General features: G+C 58.4%; 1 protein-coding gene across 4 annotated transcripts in view; it reads left to right on the forward strand.

Annotated features, from left to right (window-relative positions):
* The window catches only part of SEC16A (SEC16 homolog A, endoplasmic reticulum export factor), a 32,164-nt gene extending 16,407 nt beyond the window's left edge, over positions 1-15,757 (forward strand). For 2 of the 4 annotated variants that reach the window (XM_060101978.1, XM_060101977.1), the window contains exons 11-31: positions 404-640; positions 1,714-1,811; positions 2,352-2,433; positions 2,621-2,738; positions 2,888-2,999; positions 3,140-3,245; positions 3,898-4,038; positions 4,924-5,037; positions 5,216-5,408; positions 5,895-6,140; positions 6,634-6,716; positions 7,659-7,817; positions 9,307-9,387; positions 9,579-9,635; positions 9,766-9,877; positions 10,286-10,423; positions 10,683-10,777; positions 11,572-11,646; positions 12,170-12,229; positions 13,174-13,233; positions 14,173-15,757. In XM_060101978.1, coding sequence (XP_059957961.1) covers positions 404-640; positions 1,714-1,811; positions 2,352-2,433; positions 2,621-2,738; positions 2,888-2,999; positions 3,140-3,245; positions 3,898-4,038; positions 4,924-5,037; positions 5,216-5,408; positions 5,895-6,140; positions 6,634-6,716; positions 7,659-7,817; positions 9,307-9,387; positions 9,579-9,635; positions 9,766-9,877; positions 10,286-10,423; positions 10,683-10,777; positions 11,572-11,646; positions 12,170-12,229; positions 13,174-13,233; positions 14,173-14,238 — 2,433 coding nt within the window. In that variant the 3' untranslated portion in view covers positions 14,239-15,757. Of the gene's footprint in view, positions 1-403; positions 641-1,713; positions 1,812-2,351; positions 2,434-2,620; positions 2,739-2,887; positions 3,000-3,139; positions 3,246-3,897; positions 4,039-4,923; positions 5,038-5,215; positions 5,409-5,894; positions 6,141-6,633; positions 6,717-7,658; positions 7,818-9,306; positions 9,388-9,578; positions 9,636-9,765; positions 9,878-10,285; positions 10,424-10,682; positions 10,778-11,571; positions 11,647-12,169; positions 12,230-13,095; positions 13,234-14,172 lie in introns of those variants that run through there. The other 2 variants (XM_060101979.1, XM_060101980.1) reach the window with 2 other exon arrangements.
* The last annotated feature ends 81 nt before the right edge of the window (positions 15,758-15,838 follow it).

A 15,838-nucleotide genomic window follows, 5' to 3' on the forward strand; every position in this document is an offset into this window, starting at 1 on the left:
CTTGTAGAACTGCTCTTCTCATAGGCCTCTAGTCCCGGGAGTCCTCAGCACCCCCGAGGAGGATTAGGCAGGATTTCTGTGCCAGGCTGTACCGTCCAGGGGCTCCCCCAGGACCAGTGTCTCGGTGGTGATTTGGGGACGCGGGAGCCAAGCAGGGTGCATGGTTTGGGGTGAAGGGTGGTTTGGGCTCCCCGTCGTCGGCCCGTCTGGTGCGTGCGGTCTGCCCGCCTCGCTCCCGGCCGAGTCGGGGGCGGCTCTGTGCCGATGCGGTCAAAGTCGCTCGCCTGCGGAGGCCCTTTCTGGGCCTCCCCCGACCAGGACTGGGGCTGTTCTGTCACTCCTGCAGGAGGGTGCTGTTTGTGGTTAAGCCTGACTCCCTTCCTGCCCCTGCTGCCCCTTGCAGACTGTGGTGGGCACAGACATCGCGGAACTCTTGTTACGAGACCACCGAACCGTGTGGCTTCCTGGGAAGTCACCCAGTGAGGCCAACCTGATCGATTTCACTCATGAGCCTGCGGAGCAAGTGGAGGAGGAGTCGGGGGAGGCCCAGCTCTCATTTCTCACCGACAGTCAGGCCACCACCACCCTCGAGAAGGACACGGAGCGGTTCCGAGAGCTGCTGCTCTACGGCCGGAAGAAGGTGAGTGGCTCGGGTGCGGGGCGGGGGCAGGGCCTGCTCGCGGGGCGCCAGCGTCTAGAGCGGAACGCACTGCCGGGGTCTTGTTCTGCAAAGACTGTCTGGCACCTCGTGTGTCGTGTCTCTGAAGGTGAGAATAGTGGCTTCTCCAGCGCTGCTGGTGTCAGAGACGTGCAGGTTCCGTTTTTCGTCATCTGACAAACACGTGGATTGAGCTCAGGCTGCACCCCTGCCGTGTGCAGTGTGTCTCGGGGTAAACACGTGCGCGACACAGAGGCAGCGCGTTCTCACGCAGTTAGGGTGAGCTCACCGTGCCCCCGTGAGTGGGTGCCGGGCACAGCCCGGGCCCAGGCAGGGAGCTCCTTGGGGACACGCCCGGGGTTTGCTCCGTGGGGCACCTGGTGATGCAGCCGGGCGCGGGGGGTGCACAGTTGGAGCGCCTGCTGGGCTCTGGCAGTGGGGGTCTGGCGGGCCCAGAGTTCTTGGCACTTTTATGTCATGATAGACTCAGAAAATTCGTATTTGGTGAGTAAATGATCTTAATGTGGTCATTTTACAGCTAGTTGAAATCTTCTGATCTGTTGCATTTAATTACCATTTCTCTGTTGCAACATTTCTGCTTCCTGGTCAGAAGTTTTCTAGGTTGTGGCCCAGATCATTTTGGATACAGGGAGGCTGAAGTCATTAAGGCCCTGTTGGTGCTGAGCACAGGCCCTCGGGGCCTGGGGAGTTCACGTCCCCCTGGCCTTTCTCGTGGCGGCGACGACAGGTGGGAGAAGGCGGTGCTACTTGTCCGTTGTCCCTGGTTCTGACGGTGTGCTTGTCCTCTGTGCTGGTGATGAAAGCGGGGTACCTAAACGGAGACCTCCTCCCGCAGGGACTCCGCTGCCAGCGAACACGGTGAAGCTCACCCGCTCTTGGTGTTTGAACTGGGACGTGTGTGTCAGAGCCTTTGGTCCGTTCGCGGTTTCATCTGCAGTCGGGCCCCCTCCTCCTTGGTGGCCGCGCACGTGACGACACACATTCCGTCGCTCCCGCTGTTCTCGGGGTTCAGGGAACCTCTCGATGCTTTGCAGGATGCTCTGGAGTCCGCGATGAAGAACGGCTTGTGGGGTCACGCCCTGTTACTTGCCAGCAAGATGGACAGCCGGACGCACGCCAGAGTCATGACCAGGTGAGGAGTCCGGCCGTGGGGACCGTCTCCGGGCGTGCCTGCAGGCGGGAGTCCGGGCCTCGTCAGCTTTGGGAAGCCCCCGGTCCCCATACTCTTGTCAGAGGAAGCTGGGGAGTCCCGTCTGCCGCCCGTGGCTGTGGGCTTGCTGGGCCCTCTTCCTCGGGTTGTGCTGCTAAAGGATTTAAGGTTTTTTTGTTAATTTCAGGCTTTTTAATTCTATAAAATCTCAGCAGGGAATTCCCCGGCAGTCCAGTGGTCAGGACTGTGCGCTTCTACTGCCGTGGGCCCCGGTTCAGTCCCTGGTCCGGGAACTAAGACCCCGCATGCCGCACAGTGTGACCCCCCCAAAAAAAAAAAATCTCAGTGAATTCCGTCATCTGCATCCTTTACAGCCTTTTAAAGACATTGCAGTGTGTACACTTGGCCCAGGTCAAGCGTCAAGCCAGTCACCAAAGCGTCTGAGATGAGACCAGACTAGTTTTTCGTGTCCTGTTTACTGAACCAGGCTGAGTCAGGGCTTCTCTGTTCGCGTCTGCCCAGGTTCGCCAACAGCCTTCCGATCAACGACCCTCTGCAGACGGTCTACCAGCTGATGTCCGGGCGGATGCCAGCCGCGTCCACGGTCAGTACGGGGGTCCTCACGGCAGCCTCCGCAGCTCAGCCGTCTGTTCAGAGCCCGCTCCCAGGAGGGCTCGCCTCCCAGGCCACAAGGCCAGCGTTTCCATCCTGCTCCTGGAGCTTGAGCACTGCAGAGTTAAGATGGCAGTGTGTTCCAAGGATGAGGGTTTTCTGCTTGTCTCTGGTTTCAGTGTTGTGGAGATGAGAAGTGGGGAGACTGGCGGCCGCACCTGGCCATGGTTTTGTCCAACCTGAACAACAACGTGGACGTGGAAGCCCGGGCGATGGCCACGATGGGGGACACTCTGGGTAGGTCAGACGCCGACATAGAAGGCAGGCCTGGGGCTGCCGTCAGATGCTCGGGAACTAGAGACTGTCCCTCCGTCTGGGGTCTCTGTGAGCGCTCTGATCTCTGGGAGACCCTGTGACCGAGGCCTGCCTGCTTTACGTACCTTCAGCCTCGAGGGGACTCCTTGACGCTGCGCACTTCTGCTACCTCGTGGCCCAGGTTGGATTTGGGGTTTATACCAAGAAAACCACAAAACTTGTCTTAATTGGATCAAACCACAGGTGAGGAATTGCATAGGTATAGTGGCATCCGTTTCCCTTGGAAAGGAAAAGCCCCTCCCATGGCTAACCCAGACGGGCGCGTGGAGCGCTGGTGCTTCGGTGACCCGCTCAAATGTGACAGCCGCCCGTGTCCTCCACAGTTTGCCATTTTTAAAGTTCGCGACCAACGAAGCTATTCAGAGGACAGAAGCCTATGAGTACGCTCAGTCCCTGGGGCCGCAGACCTGCTCCTTACCCAGCTTCCAGGTGGGTGGGGCCCCACGGCTCCAGCTCTGACGGGGTGCTGGGGGGAGTGGGTGCTGACAAGACCGCAGTCGTTTAGGGGTTTTATTCAAAAAACGTAAAGAACAATGAAGTGTTTTCGGAAATCTCGTGGAGATGTTTGATCTGTAACGTTCGAGAATTAAAGCTTGCTGAATTGAGAATTTTGTTAGCATTTTGGTTCTTAATGTTTTAAGTACTAAAAACTTTTAGTGTTTGGTTTCAAGTACTTTTCTATCAGCTGTGGACCACGTTTTGGGAGGGTGGTATCTGACCGGGACTGTGAGTGTGTGTCTGAAACGGGGCAGAGCGTCGGTGCCAGCAGAGCAGGGTGACCGTGCTGGCGGCTCCCGAGAGGCGGTCATCGCGGGGCGCGTGCGCGTGGTGGTGCCTCGTGGTCACTCCGTGGTCACTCGGTGGTCGAGAGCCCCGACGGCTCTGTTAAGGGTGTTGAAGAGAGAAAGTGAGTTTCTCAGAAGCTTAGTCGTTTACTCTGATGTGAAATAGCTCAGGGAGCGGGCCCAGCTCTGCTGTGGGCAGGTGCTGGGGACGCACAGCGGGGGATGCAGACGTCCGGGGGGGCGTCGGCCTGGGGAGGGCACGGAGCACCGCTCAGCTCACCGCCTGTCTGTCCCAGGTGTTCAAGTTCATCTACTGCTGCCGCCTGGCTGAGATGGGGCTCCCCACGCAGGCCTTCCACTACTGCGAGGTGATTGCCAAGAGCGTCCTGGCGCAGCCCCACAGACACTCCCCGGTGCTGCTCAGCCAGCTGGTTCAGGTAACATCTTCCTCGATGTCGCTGCCCCTGCGCGGCACGGGGCGCCACATGGGGCCACGTGGTCACGCAGTGCTCGTGACCAGAGGGCGCTCGGGACTGCCTGCTCGGCCGAGTTAAGATCCTGCGTGTTCTCGGGCAGGTAGTTGGTGTTTTGCAGTGCAGCACAGGAGCCCTTGGGGCGTCTCGTGCAGAGACGTGGAGGTGAGCCTGGGCGTGAGGAGGACCCTGCCTGCAGGAGGCTCGTGTCTCGAGGCGTCCTCGCCTCGCGCTTAGCGCTGTGAGGTTCCAGGGGCCGCAGCGTGAGGTGGGTCCCGGCTGCGGCCCCGCGGCCCCAGGCTCTCGCTCCGGAAGACGGAGACCGCGTGACCCCCCACCCACTGGCGCCCGGCACTTGGGGGGCCGTGTCAGGGCGCTCCTCTCCTGGAGCTTCGTTTGTGGAATGTGTTCATCTGATACCAAAATGGTTTTATCACGGGAACTTCGGGACACCTGCAGAAACAGGGTGATTCAAGAACCCTGTTTCCATCTGGCAGCTTCAGCAGTTGACGCGAGGTCAGGCGTGTTTGGCCCGTGCCCGCCTGCTACCCCCCAGAGCGTGAGCGTTGCCAGGGCGGTGGGCATCTCGGTGAGTGGAGCTGAGCAGAGGCGGGCTCAGCTCCCGCGGGTCCGGATGCCGCGGCCTCGGCGGGCCGGCGCGGTGGGCGCTCACGCTCCAGGCGGCCCGGGACGGGCCGCGTGAGCCCGCCTCAGGAAGGTTCCTGCAGCGGACGAGGGCTGCGTCTCTGACGTTGCAGACGCGCTTGCTCCACATCCCAGTGGGTTTGAAGGCACGGTTTGGCCACTGTCACCTGTGGGAACAGGGTCTTCATGTGCGTGTGTTTCCAGGTCGCCTCCCAGCTGCGCCTCTTTGACCCTCAGCTGAAGGAGAAGCCGGAGGAGGAGGCCACCACGGAGCCAGCCTGGCTGGTCCAGTTGCAGCTCATGGAGAAACAGGTCAAGGTGCGCTGGGGTCTAGTCGAGGGGCCCGACGGGGAGCTGTGTTCACGCTGAAGGGGGCGGTGTGAGCAGCGCAGCTCTAGCGGCACCCGGTGTCCGGGAGGGGAAGGTGCTCTTGGAGGCTAGCGGGTCCGTGGGGTCGGCGGCCGGCGTGGAGACGCCTGAGGTCCTTCTCCTTCAGGAGGGCACTGTGGCGTGGAGTCTGGACAGAGCCTTCCGCCCGCGCTGTCCCAGCTCGCCACGCTCCGAGGTGGGGCCCTGTGATGGCCCAGCACCCGCCCAGCCGGCGGGCCTAGGCACCGACAACGTGCTGCTGGCGCCGCCTGTGCCCGGCGCTGACCACTTGGGCCAGGACGTGCGGCTGCTGCCCTCAGGTGAGCCCGCGCCGCCCTGGGCACCTGCTTCTGAACGTGGAGCGTCCCTGTCTTGCTGCCCAGAGAGTCGGGCCGTCTGTCCCGCCACCTCGGCCCTCTGCTTTCTCTTTGTCCCCCCTCCCTTGGTGAGCCCACTGGGTCTCACAGCCTTAAAGGTCTGGCTGAGTGGGCGGGTGGTGCAGGAGGTGGGGTGGGGGGGACTCAGTGAAGGCAGAGCTGGCCCTGGGCCAGGCAGCTGCTTGCTGGGCTGTGTCGGGGTCGTGCTGCGGCTTAGAGCCCACGCCCCATGCTGTGCTGAGTGAGGTCCTCCCCTCGGCCCTGAAAAATGTGTGTCCCGCTTCCCTAAACCAGTGACAGCCCGGCAGCTTCAGCCTTTGTGCTTGGACGGTTGGTTCCTTGGCCCTCGATGAAGGAGACGCGCCCTGCGGAAGTCACTGGAGTGAGCACGTAACCTCAGGCTTTCTCTTCTCCGCCGTCTCCCCGCAGCTCCACTGACGCTCCCTGATGGTCAGCCGGCCTTCCCCGCCAGGGTGCTGATGTTCCCAGTGCCACCACCCGTGGGCTCTGTCGAGCTGGGGCCTGGCTCTGGACCCCCAGGGGCTGCACTTGGCTTTCCAGAGCCCTCTGTGCCTGATCCTGTGGCTCCGTACCCAGGGCCTGGCCTGCCATCTGGCACACCATCTCTCCAAGAGACTGAACATCTGCTCCCGGAGGCCAGGAGCCAGGACGCAGGTGGGTCTGCGAGGTGCCGTCTGGAGAGCAGAGTGAACTTGGCTTTGGTGTTGAAGGGGCTAACTGGTAGGAGAGGCTTAAGTCGTTCACACTTGGAGCAAAGCACGTTCCTTAGTGTGTGCCGAAAGTTCTAGAAGCTGATAGAAGATGGGTGACTTGACCTTTTGTTGGGATGTGAGGTGGGAGTGGGTGTCGAGGGTGTGGCCGGGGGGCGCCCACCTGCAGCCTTTGTGAACTCACTGGGGAGGCCGTGACCCTCCTTCTGGAGGGCGGTCTTGTCCCTGACCACCTGTCTACTTGGACGGCCTGGCTTGAAAAGAGAAACTATTTTCACGTATTGAGGAACATTCCATTCTTGGTTTGTGAAGCCCCCATCGGGAGGCGTGGCAGGAGGGGCTGCACTGTCTCCAGCAGCGTCTCTCGGCCGCGCCTGCTCCCTCTGCTGTGGGCTTAGTGACGCCGCGGTCACAGGGGCTCTCGTTTCCCTTGACAGGAGTGATGCCACGAGAGGCGCCCGGCAGAGACGCGCTGTCAGAGCTGGGAGAGGAGGATTTCGGCGGAAAATTTGCCAATGTGGTACTTTCCCACTTCTTTTTTGTTTTTTAAGCTAATTTTCATTAACTCCACTGAATAAGTACTCAAACTCTTTGTTCTTAAGTTGTAAGTAGAAAGATGATACTTAAAATTATCAGATTATCTTTTGAATCGTTTCTTAAAGAGAAAACGAATCCTTAAAATGTGAAGAGCTGATGAAATCGTTAATAGGGGAAAAGGTAATTTAATAGTGTAAAAGGTATTTTAAGGAGAAGAAACGCTCATCTACAATGAAACTACCTTGTCAATTTTAATTTTTCTAAAATGGAAAACTTCCCTGATTTCTGCATCTCTTTCTACAATAGGATTCGTAAAATTTTCAGTGGTCTTAAAATCAAGATTCATTTTATCAGACATGCTTGATATAAATACCACCTCGGTGTGCTGTGATCCCAGTGATGGGGGGTGGGAGGATAAAGGCTTTTATATAAACTGCATTCTGGAAGCTTCTTTACAGATACCCTGCTCTTTTGGGGCATCCCATCAGCAGGCGATTGCTGTAGTGTAAACTCTCCTTACGTGTTCCACCGTTAAAATATTCTGTCCCTCTGAAAGTAAAAATGAGAGTTTAACTGTATTGAAAACAGAGTCTCAACCCTGGGATAAATATTTTTTTAAAATGCTTCTGTCTTTTAAAATGCCCACTGCCACCCCCTCTAACCAGTCTTCTCCTCGGTGCACATACGTATCCCATCTCCTCCAGCCCAGCAACCCCACAGAATTCCCGAATCCGCATCGTGGGTGCCGTGACGCTCCTAGAAAACGTTGCCCTTAAGCCCAGTCGGCCCCGGGGAAGCGGGGCCGCTCTCACCAGCCCCACCTTGCCTGGCTCTGCTCACCGTAGTGACGTAGCCTCTCGGTGAAGCCTTAAGAGCTCCTGGGGAGGTGCCCCCGGTGAGCCTGCTCCGTGTTACCTTGGGACAGGGCTCCTCAAGGACGTCCCAGGGCTCCGAGTCGTCTCCGGGCTGGGGGAGCGCTGGCTCAGGGGCCCTGCAGCCGCCTCCGCCTCTGCCTCTGACGCCCACGCCCGACGTGAAGAGACCTGTCCAGGCAGCCAAGAAAGAGAACAAGGAGCCTAAGAAGGTGACCCACAGCCCCGAGCTGGGTGGGGCCGGGGGCTGGGCAGGGGCTCGGCTCCCCCGTCCTCACGCTGAGGCGAGGAGAAGGAATGTTTCTGTTTAAATCAAGCCAAGCGTGTTCTTGGGGGGCAGTAAGCGTGTGGTGAAGCGCGAGTGTTTCTGTGTCCGTGTCCACGTGTAAGCCGGCCGCTCAGAGCTGCAGCCGTGCTGGCCTCCCGGACGCCCGTGGGTCCAGGGCCCGTCCACGCGCTCCCCAGAGGGTGGTCTCTGCGCTGACCTCTGTCACCACTGCTTGGGTTCAGCTATTCCCGAGCTTCACGTGAAGGAGGTGCCTTCTTGTCATCGTTGTATAGTGATGTCGATCGTGTGTGTACGCCGTGCGTTTGTGTATCCTTTCTCCCAATGCAGGACATCCGTGGGTTTTTTTAGTTTGGGATTATTAGGAATAAAGCCACGTGAGCGTTCTCGTCTGTCTTTTGGTGGCAGATGCCCTTGTTTCTCTTGGGTGTATCCCGAGGTCACAGGACAGCTGTGTGTCTGGCTGTAGAACGTCCTGCCAGCCCGTCCTCCTCAGTGGCCCCGTCCTCGCCCCGGGGGCTGCGTTGTCGGCCATTCTGCTGGGCTTAGAGACACTGTGTTGTGGGTTTGTGTGCTTCTTTCCCCTCCCCATCCGCATCTGTGTGGGGCCGGCTCAGGTCTCCTCCCGTCCTTCGTGGGGTCCTCAGAGGTCGGCAGGCATTGTTGCGTGTTGTGGACGCAGGTCCTGCCGGATGTGCACACCTTCTCCAGCCTGTGGGTGGCTTTTAACGGCTACTGTCTTACGTAAACACAAGTGTGATCCAAACCATGCGCGGGCCGTGAGGTACAGCAGGACCTTCAGACGGGGTGTGATGTGCCAGGGACTCCCCCGCCCCCCCTCGGCTTGGGGCCGCCTGCTCTGCCGCAGGTTCAGAGAAGCGGGTGGGGGGTGTGAGTTGCTTCTGCCTTTCGTGGCAGACGTCACGCGCAGCGTATGAAGAGCAAAGTCAGTGTCCCTGAGGCCTAATCTCTGCCAGCCTCGGAGCGCGAGGGCCTCTTCTTAGAGCCCACGCGGACTCCCCCGCCGTCGCCACTCCTGCGGGGGGATGTCTCAGGCTGCTCATTTGTTGGCATTCAGACATGAAAAGCTCCAAGAGGCAAGCTATTGTTCTATTTTTTTTTTTAAGTGTGGTAAAGTATACAGAAAACTTACCACTTTAACTGTTGTAAGTGCCTGGCTCTGGGGTGTCAAGCACGCTGTCCTGCACCTATCCCGGGGCTTTCTCGTCTTCCCAGACTGAAGCCCTGCCCCCCAGGCTCGCTGCCGCCCAGCCCGCCCGACAGCTGCTTCCTGTCTCTGTGGCTTTGCCGCCCTCGCGCGTGGGCCCCACAGGCTCGGTCGTGGCCCCTGTGTGTTGGGCTCTTTGCCCTCAACGCCACGTCCTCAGGGTTGTTCTGGTGGTTTCTATGTTCAGAGCAGCGAGTCCTGGTTCTCTCGTTGGCTGCCTGTGAAGAAGAGGACAGAAGCTCACTTGCCAGACGACAAGAACAAATCGGTGCGTCCTGCCGGGTGGGCCGGGGGGTGCCGGTGGGTCCTGCAGCAGCGCGTCCGCCCGCCTGTCTGCGTGGAGCGACCCGGCTCCGGAGCAGACCTGAGCCAGCGCCTCGGAAGCAGTCAGGTTCTGATTTCTGATTCTGTCCAGCTTTTGCTACTGAGTTTTCTTTTTACCTTTCACAATCGTGGCAGATTGTCTGGGATGAAAAGAAGAACCGCTGGGTGGACACGAACGAGCCGGAGGAGGAGGTGAGCCGGGATCCGGGCGCTTGCTGTGGCTGGGCGGGGAGCCCCGCCCTGGGCAGGGGCCTCCGTCTGCAGGGGTCCCCGTGGGCTCTGGGTCGGTGCGCAGACCCCGCAGCGGTCTTTCCCTCCGCAGAAGAAGGCTCTGCCCCCACCTCCCACATCCCTTCCCAAGGCTCTGCAAGCTGCCCACCCTGGCCCTGGAGGGCCCCCCAGAACCGCTGTGAACATGTATTCTAGAAAAGCAGGTAACGACGGCCAACCAGAAATCAGAGTTCACTTGGGTAATTTATTTGTCCTACAGACGGGCCAGAGTTCAGCGATGATACCGTGCCCGTGAGGGGGTAGTTAGTTTCCCACCAGGACGAGGACTGGTGTTCTGAGGATGAGTCCCCGGGGGTGGGGGGCCAGCTCTCTAGAGAGTTCAGCGTTCCTGGGCGGACTGTGGTACCACTGGGGAGCTAAGGGCGGAGCGGATGCGGTCGGCCGCGCCGTGGTGTGAAGTGGGACCCCTCGCCCGGGCAGAAGCCAAGCAGGTGTGCCCCAGGAGGGGCCCCCTTCCGGGCCCGGCCGCCCCCGGGAGCGGAAGCCTGGCCCAGTGCTCTCTGGACACCAGGAGGACGGCGGGGTGATCTCGCTCCCTCTCCCCGTGGCAGCCCGAGCCCGAGCGCGCTACGTGGACGTTCTGAACCCGGGGGGCCCCCAGCGGAGCGAGCCAGCCCTTGCTCCCGCGGACTTCTTTGCGCCACTGGCCCCGCTCCCGATTCCCACACAGCTGTTCGGACCAGACCCAGGTAGGCAGCACGGGAGCAGCTGTGTGCAGCTTCTGACCTTTGGCCTCTTTCTGAGAGCCTCTGGCCTTAATCCTCTTTTAAGAAGAGCTAACTACTCACCCACATGCAGAGCGCCCGAGGTTCCCCTGTACTTGTCTGCGGACTTGTTTCCCTTTGGCCTGCCTGAGGACCTGGGTGGAGCTCTCCCCTGGGGCTGTTCCCTCTGGGCCCCGGTGACGCGGGGGACGAGTGACCATCTCCCCCGCTGTCCCCTTCACAGATGCAGAGGAAGCACCGCCCGCCGAGGGGGCTGGCAGGGAAGGGCAGGCACCGGCGGGGGGGCCAGCCAATCCAGAGCCCGCCTCGGAGCCCAAGGTGAGTGGTGCCATGGGCCCAGGCCGGGGGTCAGGCAGTGGGAATTTGCCTCCTGCCCTGACCCGAGACACGGCCCTGACCTTCTGCAGAGTCTTGTGTACACAGGGCTTACGGTGTGGGTCACACGCACGTTACCTAGTAATTTTGTCTTGCTGAACTTTTTACAGTGAAGAGGGTTTTTTTTGAATGATTATAATGTGTATGTGCAACGCAGTCGTTCAGAGTTTGGTCTCTGAGGTTGGATGGACCTGGATTTCAGCCCTGCTTCTCCAGTAATTAGCTTTTTTTTTTTTTTTTTTTTTTTTTTTGCGGTACGCGTGCCTCTCACTGTTGTGGCCTCTCGCATTGCGGAGCACAGGCTCCGGACGCGCAGGCTCAGCAGCCATGGCTTATGGGCCCAGCCGCTCCGCGGCATGTGGGATCTTCCCGGACCGGGGCACGAACCCGTGTCCCCTGCATCGGCAGGCGGACTCTCAACCACTGCGCCACCAGGGAAGCCCCAGTAATTAGCTTTTTAAAGGTGGGGGGTCGCTCAGCGCCTCTGAGCCTCAGCGTCCTGCCCTGTGGACGGGCCGACGAGAGCGCGGATCACAGGGCTGTGGTGGGGCTCACGGCAGGCGCTCAGTAAGGATGCGCTGCAGGTGTTGGAATAGCAGGTCCACGCGACACCCTTTCCTGACCCCTCAGCAGGAGCGCCCTGTGGGGTAGAGCGGGCCGTCCTGGGTGGTCCTGCCTCGGTGGGTGCCTCCGACGCACGGGCTTTGCAGTAGCCGGCCTCCCTGTTGTCCCGGCAGGTGCTCAGTTCTGTGGCGTCGCTCCCTAGACCTGAACGGCCACCCTCCGAAGCGGACGGTTCCCAGGGAGGAGAGGTAAACAGCGCCCGATGAGCGCGTCTGCTGAAGGTCTGGGCTGAGGAGCCTCGTTTTATTGTCCAGATGGCTTTTCCCTTTAAAACGAACTTAATGGGTAGGAAGAGGGCAGCTTAGAAACTTTCTAGAACTCAGAAAGTGTTGTATTCCTTAAAAAAGTCACGCTTGTTTCCGCAGAGTTGTTTGGGAACTCTGGCTAGGGTGAGGGGCTGCGTGTGTGTTCGGCAGCCGGGCTCGCCCCTCTGCCGGGCTCTCTTGTCCTCGGTCCCTCAGAGGGCATGAGGTCTGGCCGCCTTGGGCCCAGGTCTGGGCAGACCTCCCTCCCCGCAACCGGGGGTCGTTTCCAGTAAAAACTGTACATGAAAATAGGAGTTTCAGGCTAACTCTGGCTTTTTTCCCATCGAGCTGTACTGATTCTAACAGCATCATAAAGCTCTTTGGAATTAAACTGCCAGCTTGGAGCAGTGACACGCATGTTGATTTTTGTATTTGTCTGTATCTGTGTGTTCTTGCTGTTTTGTAGCTTTCGCGCTGTAGTTCACTGAGCTCGTTATCACGTGAAGTGAGCCAGCATTTTAACCAGGTACCTGTGGCTGGCCGTGTGCACTGGACATGGATTTGAACGGGGTTGTCTGTCTTTCCTTTGAGATCGCTGTGCTGGTCGGTCATCGTGCCCCTGGCCACTGACATGACTTGTCACCTCCCAGCCATCACATGCCTGAGGATGCAGTGTTCCTTTCTTCAGAAGTTTTTAAAGGGTGGCGTTGAATAGCCACACACATCAACAGTTGGACCGACCCCAAGAAGCTTGTAGTGAACGAACAAGTTCTGTGGTTGTGCTCTTTCTGAATTGGTTTTTTCAAATGACTGGCCATAGGCATAGCTTCAGAGTGTGTGTGTGTGAGTGTGAGTGTGTGTGTGTGAGTGTGTGTGTGAGAGAGAGTGTGTGTGTGTCAGAAGCCCACCTGGGTCAGGATGCTCTCATTTGAAAGAGAGAACTCTGTTTTCTGATCAAGCACGAGCAGGTTTATTGTAGGCAGGCAGAGTGGGGCAGTGACAGCTGTCCGGGGTCACGCTGTGGGAAATAAAGGAATACTTCATCTTCTCTGCGTATTGGGGCACTAAGCTTTTCCCTCGGCTTGGCAGAAAGGCTTCATGTGACTCGTTTTATTTGTGAATTAAAACGCTGGATTTTGTAGCTGGACACCTGAGGTCTAAAGCAGTCAGAAGCACCTGCTAAGGGCTCACCCTGGCACTGAGTGCCCGCTCGGAGCTCCGTGCCCCCTCACGTGTGTGCTCTGGTTCTGAAGCATCGTACTCTGCATGTTGCTTTGGTTTTTACCATTTTTCTATGAACCATTAAATAATTAAATACAGCGTTGCAAGAAGTATCTTTGACCAGCTTCCGTGGCACACTTGAAAGTATTGATATCATAAACCCTTTCTCAGAAATAGTGCCTGTATTTGCAAATGAAGCAAGCCGCCGTGCACTGTTAGTTGTTGAGGTGAGCTCTCTGTGCTTCTCAGGCTCCCGGGGCTCCCCCCGCCGCAGCGGTGCCCTTCTACGACCCTGCGCAGTTCGCACAGGTAAGTGCCCCTGCGGTCTCCCCGGGGTGGGGGCTCCCCCGGCGAGACCCTGACCCGCCCACTCGCCCCCTCCCACCTCTGCCGCGGCCCTGGGCGGGGGTGCCCCTGCCGGTTCCTGCTGACACTGCTGTGGGGTGGGCCTGACTCCCTCCCCCATGCTGGCCTTGGCCTCCCTTCACCGGGTAGCTCGTGACCTCCAGGCCGGGAAGGTCGTGAATGCTTCCTTTTATTTCTCTCCCTCCCAGGCTCTGGCTTGTGGAGGATGGACTGGCCGCCAGTCTGGGGAGCGCAGGGTGGTGGGCAGAGGTCTGCGGGGAGGTCTTGGCTTTCGGGATGCAAAGCCTCACCTGACCCCGGCCTGTCCCAAGGCAGACCTGCCCTCACCGCCTCGTGTCCCTGGCCTCGGGCTTCCTCGGGGGCGGGCCTTCCCGCCCCCTGCACCTTTCCCTCATCCCTGGTTGCCATCTGCTTCTCCATTCCACGATTCGGTAGTTGGGTTCTTCTCTCCTGTAACCTGCATCTTGTAGTTTACGCCTTTACAAAAACCCCTTGACTGTCATTTCAGTTGGCATTTCCGCGGGAGCAAGAGGAGGCGCCTGTGTTCTGTCCACGGCCTCCCCTGGGCGTCCCTTGCACCCCTCGGTGGCAGGCCAGACCACGCTCTCCCTGGGCTCTTTAGACACCCAGCTGTTGGAGTCAGCCTCACTCCACCACCCTAACCAAGCTGCAGGCACCTCTAAAGGGAATGCCAAGATGTGCTACTGACTTGGTCCGTGACCGTGGGCTTGCAAACAGAATAAAACGAACAGAACATGCCTGTTTGCTGAGAGAACGATCTGTTCTGGCTTGTTCCACAGACCTGCTGATCCTTCCCCAAGGGGGCCCCCCCGCCGTCGGGGACGGGCGTGCGGAGCTCAGTGCTGTCCCTTGTCGTTTCAGGCCTCTGCTGCCTCTGGAAGTTCAAGGATGGGAAGGATTGGCCAGAGGAAGTACCCAGCATACTGAGCTAGAATGGTCCCTGTCCTGGACTGGCATTTGGAACCCTGAAGTGATTATTCCACCAAGGGCTCAGACTGATTGCCTGCGACTCCCGTCTGTTCCCAAATGGAGACAGATGCAGTGATTCAGAAATGATTTATGAAGTGTCGCCAGCATTAATTCCACACCTTCAGGAAGCTGGATGAAAAGAGGGAATCTGTGACTTACTAGAATCTTACACCTGAAGGAATGATTTAAGGATCCAACATTCACAGTCATTTGAGGATGTTACACTGAGTGAAGCTGGAAACATCTTGGCTACGGGAGGACTTTGCTTTTCAGTAACTAAGGCATCTCTCAAAACCTAACGGTGAATTATTGCCAGATAAATCCCAGGGGTCCTTCAAGACGCTGGAAGGAAACAGTGCACCTTTGACTCAGAGAGGAACGCGGCCAGGGGTGCACGTCCTGAGGTGGTCAGCCCCCACCGTGGTCAGCCCCCACCTCGCGCTGTTGAACCTGGAAGGATGCTTCGTCTCAAAGGAAACACGGGCTTCATTTAGCAACAGTTCCGTTAGGTTTCGAGAGCGGCCCTCGCTGCTGACGTGTGTTTATCTCCTGTAGCGAAGATGTGTCCAGCCCTGCGTAATTTCCTGTGGCCTCACTAGGACCATGACGCTTCCACGCAGCCGGAGGGCCTGGCTCTGCTGTCAACGAGGGGTGGCTCCATCGCTGGGACAGAGCCACAGGGGCCTCGTGCTCTGATGTGACTGATCCGAGTTAATAAACCAGTGTCACAACTGTGACTGGTGAGTTTGGTTTGGATTTTTCCCTGCGGACCAGCTGAGGCCATGTGTTCTGGCCCGCCTTCACGCTGCAGTCCAGTGGTCTGGCTTCCTCTCACCATTGCGTCATTTAAGGAGTTGGTAACATCTTGAAGAAAGTGGCTTAAAATAATTTCTTGTCAGAAGCTCTGGAATCTGATCTTTCTGCACCGAGACCTTCCGTGGCTAATACGCTGACTCAGCCTGTGAACCTGCACAGGAAGACCTCCTCCTGGTGGACTCAGCTTTAAGGCTTCATCGACTGTTCTTAAAACTGTTCACTTTCTTCTTCAGTCTAAGGAAAAGATTTAAATATTTAAAAAAATCATTAGGAAATAATTTCTGTAGAACGCTGGGGGAACATGGTTTGTTGGGGCTTTAGTCTAAGGGTAGGGCTTGTGTGAGGGTGGGGTCCGCGCGGGCCGCTCTGGGCCACCTGCCGTCTGGGAAGGACTCACAGAACGGTTTCCAGAATGTTTCACTGATTCGTCCCTTTGGGAGAGGCCGACGTTGCCGACGGGCAGTCTCTCGCGCCCCAGGGCCAGCGCTCGGTGCAGTTCCTGGGCCGAAACCCACCTGGCGCCCTCGGCTTCCTCCTCAGCCCTGCCCGTCGTCCTCTGTGTTTGACTGCCAGCGACTTTTGATTCAAGAAGCTTCCTCCGAGGCGGGAGCTGCTATTTTTCCTAAATGCACATTGTTCAATAAAATATTTTGCGCTCTCAGGCCCTTTCACCATGTCTCCTTTTGTTGATTGGAAGCCCGTGGGGAGCCCCTGGCCTCACCGCCCTTTGTTGATTGGCTTA

The sequence above is a fragment of the Mesoplodon densirostris genome, chromosome 6 (genome assembly GCF_025265405.1).
Source record: "Mesoplodon densirostris isolate mMesDen1 chromosome 6, mMesDen1 primary haplotype, whole genome shotgun sequence".
NCBI lineage: Eukaryota > Metazoa > Chordata > Mammalia > Artiodactyla > Ziphiidae > Mesoplodon > Mesoplodon densirostris.